The sequence below is a fragment of the Nicotiana tomentosiformis genome, chromosome 8, assembly GCF_000390325.3.
Source record: "Nicotiana tomentosiformis chromosome 8, ASM39032v3, whole genome shotgun sequence".
Lineage (NCBI taxonomy): Eukaryota > Viridiplantae > Streptophyta > Magnoliopsida > Solanales > Solanaceae > Nicotiana > Nicotiana tomentosiformis.
In genome coordinates this window covers 22,520,595-22,527,882 of record NC_090819.1, presented here as the reverse complement: position 1 = coordinate 22,527,882, position 7,288 = coordinate 22,520,595, and the positions used below count along the sequence as shown (strand labels likewise).

The 7,288-nt window shown below is 36.8% G+C and overlaps 1 protein-coding gene across 1 annotated transcript; it reads right to left on the bottom strand.

The window, feature by feature from the left end:
• Positions 1 to 1,738: 1,738 nt before the first annotated feature.
• On the bottom strand, positions 1,739 to 4,038 carry LOC104109332 (hydroquinone glucosyltransferase-like). The gene is made up of 2 exons (XM_009618594.3): positions 3,435 to 4,038; positions 1,739 to 2,726 (listed from the first exon to the last, which is right to left on the bottom strand). Exons 1-2 carry the CDS (start codon positions 3,961 to 3,963, stop codon positions 1,816 to 1,818), a joined length of 1,440 nt encoding a protein of 479 aa, XP_009616889.1. The 5' UTR covers positions 3,964 to 4,038; the 3' UTR covers positions 1,739 to 1,815.
• Positions 4,039 to 7,288: the final 3,250 nt, after the last annotated feature.

Here is a 7,288-nt window from a genome sequence, read left to right as displayed (position 1 = left end):
TTGGGCTTTTACTGAGATTTCAAAGTTTCAAATAGCTAAAATTTGCTCCACAACATCTGCATAACTCAAAATCGCTCCTACAAGACATGAAACATGCAATCAGTGTAAAATACTACCAAATATAGCTCAACACAAGTAAAGTGCAGTGTATTAGAGAGTAAATAGGCCACAAAAATACGAGATTATAGCCTACTATCAATCACCCCACTGGATTACTTCATTCCCTGCCTATTCCTGAGCTAGTTTTTGAGAACATTGCAATGGACTTTATTACCTGCCTCCCTAGTTCGAAGGGTAAATCAACAATCTTAACAGTGGTAGACTTTTTGACCAAGTATGGCCATTTTATTCACTTGCCATCTTCTTTTACTGTTGAATCGATTGCTGTGATTTTTGTGGGGGTACTCATACGATTACATGGGTACCCTCGCACCATTGTTATAGATAGGGATCCATGGTTCATTCATTCTTTTTGACAGGAGATCCACCGCTTATAGGGGACTACGCTGAGTTTTGGTATAATACGTCCCTGCAATCTTCTGCTGACATGACACCGTTTGAGGCACTTTATGGCAGAAAAGCCCCTTCCATCACTCGGTATGTCACAGGGGATAAAGTCCAAGTTAATTGGTGGAACATTTTTTGTTGCAGAGGGATGAGGTATTAGATTTGCTAAAAGGGGATTTACTCAAGGCACAGAAGCATATGAAAGCTCAGGCCGACCAGCATCGTTCAGAGATTACCTTCCAGGTACGAGATTATATCTATGTTAAGCTCATGCCCTTCTGCTAACAGTCAGTCCGTGGGTAGCCTCAGCACAAGTTAGGATACACATTCTTTGATCCCTTTCAAGTGCTCAAAGAGGTTGGGATAGTTGCTTACAAGCTAGAATTACTTGATGCCGTATGCATTCACCCCGTATTCGATGTTTCGATGCTCAAAAGATGTGTTGGGCAGCCTGATAACCAGATCACCCTTCTACAGTTGATAGAATTTGCTTCGGATCCGGTCCAGCCCTCTTTGAACCTTGAGGACAAGGTTCTCATTTCAGGTGGGGGTAATGTTATGGACCCAGATGTTGAGGTGGAGAGTGGGACAATCCTTCAGGAAGCTGACATAGATAGTGAGATGGATGCCAACGTGGAAGGACAAAAAGAAACTTTGACAAGAAGTTTACGTGAGAGGAAAACGCCAATGAAGCTAACATATTTTGTTGTGCGTGTTGGCTGATCATGTGATGGACGCGACAAGTTGTTAGGATAAAATAAATAACTAGATATCATTAGGAATATGCAGGCAATGAATAGACTCTTCTGATTCTCACCTCTGTTATTTTCTGCTTCTCTCATCCCGTTCTTATTATCCTCAAGTGTTCTAGTGAATTTCCTCTGTAATTTCAGTCATTTACTTCCCTTGTAATTGTCCAGTTATTTCCAATCAATATAGTTTGTTTGGGATAAAAAATCACTACTATTATAGAGTCCCGCGGGAAACGAGTAACATGAGCTCTTCACACCATGAATCGACATATTTTATACCCTTTTAGAGTTAATTGGTGATTTGTGTGCTTTAAAGTTACACACATAATTCAATTTATATTGACGTGTACTTTATCGACAAATACTTTCATGTCATATTTTATGTTCTGTATTCTCAAATTAGTGAAGATTTCTTACTGTTTTTTCCGATTCTTCCATTCACTCGATCTTTAAAGTCAAAAAAGAAAATTACAACTCTATTCAAGTGAAATAAATCGAAGTTACCAAACTGAATAACAACATGAACATGTGACAGCTAATGGAGCCGACATTATAATTAATCATGTGACACCTCCTTCCACTTAGAAGCAAGTTCAGCTAGTGCTTTAGTTGAAGAACCATCTTCATTCAACACCATTACTGCTGCATCTTGTAGCTCTCTCATTTTTCTACGCACTTCTCTTCCTTCTTCACATCCCATCAATTCTTTCACCACTTCAGCAATTTCCAATCGCCCTGCAATACCATTATCACCAATTTTTGGCCTCAATGCCACTTTTAAACCCTCATTTAACAACACCGCATTCAGTCGTTGTTCTGCATAAAGAGGCCAAGCAATAAGTGGAACACCATGAATCATACTCTCCAAAGTCGAGTTCCATCCACAATGAGTCCAAAATCCACCAATTGAGCCATGACTAAGAATTTGAGCCTGTGGTGCCCAATTGGGTAGTACCAGACCTAGCCTCTTGGTCCTTTCCAAGAACCCATTAGGTAAAAAATCAAGAGGGTTACTTGAATTTTGGACATAAAAGTATGTACCACTAGCAATTCTATCATTTGGACATCTTATTACCCATAAGAATCTTTGTTCACTCATTTCTAACCCTGTTGCTAGTTCAATTAGCTGCTCATGTGAGAGGGTCCCACCACTGCCTAATGAAATATAGAGTACTGATCCACGTGGCTGCTCATCAAGCCATTTCAAACATTGTAACTCATCGTCAACTTTGCTGCTTGTATCCATTAGTATAACTGGTCCAACTGGGTAAATGGTTGGCTTATAATTACCAGCTTCTTTATCCTGTAGAGCCTTAATAGCTCCAGGTTCCAAGTCGCTGAAGCTGTTCAAAATTATGCCCTCCGCCATTTTTTTCCTCTTTGTCTGGTGAAGAGCCCATTTGTAAGCCTCGTTTTTCCTGTCATGAACTGGGTCGGGAAGATCCTTCCCATGTACAGGTATGCAACCTGGAATAGTAGTGGTATATGTAGTTAGAGGCCAAGCAATAAGTGGAACTCGTGAATTTAAAAATCTTATACCAGTTTTGACCCAATTTATATATCATATTTTTCTTTTAGTCTATTATACATCCATATTTAGAAACAATTTAAGCTTAAACTTTTCATGTTACTCTTAATTAAATTAATTATACCACATGAATATTTATAACTTATTTCAGACTATAAATTTTAAAAGTCTTTAATTTTTTCTTAAGTTCTGTGCCAAGTCAAACACTGCCTTATTTTTTATGGCTGCAAAAATATGTGACCAAAGTTAAACATAAAAATTTGAAATCAAAGAATTTCCAAATATATAAAAATGTGTAACATTTTGTATAATTAACAAACTAAATAGTAAAGAGTGTCACATTAAATACAATATAAAAATATAAGTATTATTTTCGAGCAATTTTGAAAGAGTTGAGAACCTCGAACTCATTAAAATAAGATTTTAACTAATACTCACCATAAATATTTTTTAGACCATTAGGTCAATTTTAGCTATTGTAGCACGTAAGCTATTTTATTTGCAAGATTATAAATTTCACTTATTTTTCACGAAGAGTTATGTGTAGATATATTGTGAATAATTCGATAGTGTAAAGAAAATTAACTATCAATGTATAAAAATTAAATTGTTAATGATAAAATAGATCTGAATGATCTGTCTCTAACCTGGAATATGAACAGCTGGTAAGTCTTTAAACTCACAAGAAACAGTTTTATCAAGCTCTGGTAAATAAAAAGCTAGCGACAACATCATAGCCGTTGAAGTATAGAACATATAAGGGGAAATCTTGAACTCAATGGCCATATCAAAAGCATCAGTACCAAAAAGATCAACCACTAAAGCCACTACTTTCTTTGATTCAACAAGTGACTTAAGAACCTCACGAAGAGAAGCAAGAGAACGGGTAATAGTAAGGCAAATGCGCGTCACAATGTTAACGTCGGGGGGCAAGTCGTCGAAGTTAACTGGTGGAAGAAGGAGATAATTAATGCCAGAGGGAAGGGCGTTAAGGAAAGTAGTTTGAGAAGTAGAGATTGGCCCTTCTGTAGGAAGAATGAGAGTAACAGAGAAGTAGTGTTGTAAAACAAGTCGTTTGGCGAATTCGACAAGAGGATTTAGGTGACCCGTACCAGGAGTTGGTAGTATGACTATGTGGGGATTTTGTGATTTTGTTAGTGACTGAGTTTCAGCCATAGTGTAGACTAAAATTAGAGAAAAATTGATAGTAAAAAGAGAATGATGGAACCAATCACTAGTGTGGTAGCTCTCTTTTTGGTGGTAATGAGAATAGAGAAGACTAGGTGGAGGGGAGAAGGGGTCTTTATATCAAAACTCGAAAGGAATGGAACCTTTTTTGTTAATTATATTCAAATGATTTTTTAAATCTCTGTGTAGTTTAATTTATTAGATAACGTTAGTTACTAATGAATAACCAATTTTATATCTAATAGATTTAAGTTATGTAACACTTGATGTTTTGTTATAATTTTATGATTTAGTAGATTATTGACCTTACATTTTGGTGTTTTAATGAAAAATTACACGACATTTGAGCTAAATTAAATTTATTTTACGCGTAGTATCATTTGAACGCAAAGTAAAACGAAGGTTGCACACAAATTGACTGAAAATACAAGAATAGAGCACGAAAAAAAAATCGACCTAAGACACGGAGGAGACCAAGCCCCAGACGGAAACCCACTTGACCTGGGGCGAGCTCAAGCTCGCGTTTGACCACGCCTTGCGAGGTATAGGGCCTCGCGAGAAGGGTACCTCTCCCCACACCAGGCCTTGCACAGGTGCCCTGTCTGAGAGAAAATTATTTTCTTGTCAATTTTGGACTTGGTCCTAACCGATAAATACCCTTAAACAAGTCCAAGAAGGGGTTGGATGCAAGAAGAGCTAAAAGGAACACAAACGGAATACGGATTCATCTCATCTTCCATCTTTAATTTAGTAATTCAGTCTTTATGATTCAAAACAATATTTTGATTGTTCATATGATTATGAGTGGCTAAAATTCCTCTTGTTCTGATTTTTGGGTCGTTCTTGAGCATTGCCGTTTGACGGTTGTTGATATTACTTGATTTAATCATATTAATTTATTTATTCGATCTTGTGCTTAATTATTTTATTACGTAGCTAACAGTATAATACTATCTACGAATTTATAGTTGAACTCAAAACTGAGAACTATATATTGTATATACGACTGAATATAGTAAGTTCTTGAATTCGGGTATCGAAGAATAGATTTGCGATTAAGATAGACATAACAGTGTAACCTATAATGACAGGTTAAATACCAATTTTACTAGGTTAATTATCGGGTGATGCTTTGCTTGTAAACCCAGACGAGCTATTAATTTAGGGGGCAAGTTCAAACCATAGTTTCGCAGCACAAGCCAGCAGTATTAATGGTAAGAACGTCTATAATGATATCCCAGAAAACGTGCCGTCAGACACTGTATCGTGCATTGACCTATATATGACGTGATGATATCGAGAAAATTGATTGGATTAGAGATTTTTAGATTCTGAATCAAAGATACAGATCATTAATACTGGAAGTTGATTGCTACGTGTTGATTGCTGCTATGATAAATTAAATAACTAGTGTTATATTGTCCATTTTATTACACGATGAGTATGAAAGAGGATTTGACTAGATTGGAATTGTCACAGATCCGAAATTTTTACTGAGTCATGGCACCTAACTCAATCCGCTTGATAAGTCAAACGATATACGTTACAATTAAACTGTAAACTCAACAACATATATAATAGAAATTACAATCGGTTTCAATACAACTACCTCAAAGACTGGTAGTACAAGTCATGAACCATTATGGTTTAGATTTACAAAATCGATATAAAGAATAAACACAATATCTGTTGAAGTTTACATAAATAGAACTTAAATCCTAAACTACCATGAACAAGAGGTAGCTTGAATCTGGAATGCGGGTACGTCTTCAATGCACGGCTTCGTCTTCCACAATTAATTGCAGAGTGTAGTATGAGTACAACCGACCCCATGTACTCAATAAGTATCATAACTAACCTCGACGAGTGTAATAGAGGCAAGAATTATAAATGATACTCGCGAACCACCTCTATATTTCATAATGCAACAAGTACAAAACGATGATATGATCAAGTCATGAATCTCTCAATGAATCACCTTGGTGCACAAAATTACTTAAATTACTCTACTTAGTCAAAATCTGGCATATAAAGAATATATGAAATTAAAGCAGATAACAATCAAGGAAGTTGCAAGTAAAGATGAAATGCAAATACTAAATCAAACACTGGCCAGCCTTTCCTCATAATTTCCATGACAGTACCAAACCACTGATCAATTTTCCTCAATCCACGGGTACATCATCAATGGAGAAACATGAGAGGGTGACCCTAGGAGGATGGAACCATATCCACATGTTGCACAGACAACTCACATGATGTACAGACCACTCACGTGCTAATAGTATCAACCGCACAAACAACTCACATGATGCACGGACAACTCACATGCCAATAATATCAATATCTGGATCCGTACGGACAACTCATGTACTGCACACACAACTCACGTGCTAATAATCACAATCCATCCGACTAGGTCACAAACTCAATATCACAATCTGCCCGACGTGATCACGGGCTACCAATCGAAGCCATATCACATATAAAGCAGATATGCAAGAATACATGTACATGATCAAAGAACATCAAATACCATACTGGACTGGTATAAGTGACATGCTAAGGTGTATGCATGTGCAAGTGTGTGATATCATAGCTCAAATCAAGTGAATACATGTCAAAATAACATCTATCAGGATTAATCAGGAGATCTAATCTCTATGCAACCTCAAACGTGCCTCAAATAGCTCACAACAGGGGTAAAAATAAGAGAAACATCACAACATAAAGCTTAGCAATCAATTTAAGGTATATCATGGCCTAAGCACTATCTCGAGCATGGAAAATACCTCGATGCACGCAGATAGGCTAAGCCCCACACATGTACGCCGCCCATAGCGCGTAGCTATCACAAATAACTCCGGAAACTAGTACTTTAACCAAGTTTAGGTAAGATACTTACCTCAAGCAAGCCAAATCAATCCTCTAACAAGCCCTTCCCACGGGTATCAACCTCTAGACCGCTCAAATCTAGCTAAAATAATGTAATATCATCAATAAAAGTTATAGAAAATGATTCCAAATGAAAAAAGCTAAGATCTTCGCAACCCAAAGCTTCAACCCTGGGCCCATACCTCGAAACCAGACCAAACCCATAAATTTCGAACACCCATTCGAATATGAGTCAAACCATACAAATTTCGTCCAATTCCATCATCAAATGGACCTTCAAATCCTCAATTTTTACTTTAGGAAAGTTTTTACTAAAATTTCCAATTCTTCACTTTAATTCATCAATTAAATGCTAAAAACAAGGATGAAATCATAGACTATAAATAAATCCGAGTCAGAAATACTTAATCCGAGTAAA

Excerpts from the sequence above, each read along its gene's own strand:
- LOC104109332 (XM_009618594.3), bottom strand. The coding sequence starts at position 3,963 with ATGGCTGAAACTCAGTCACTAACAAAATCACAAAATCCCCACATAGTC. Across the intron at positions 2,727-3,434 it reads ACCAGCTGTTCATATTCCAG|GTTGCATACCTGTACATGGG; the intron begins GTTAGAGACAGA and ends CTACTATTCCAG.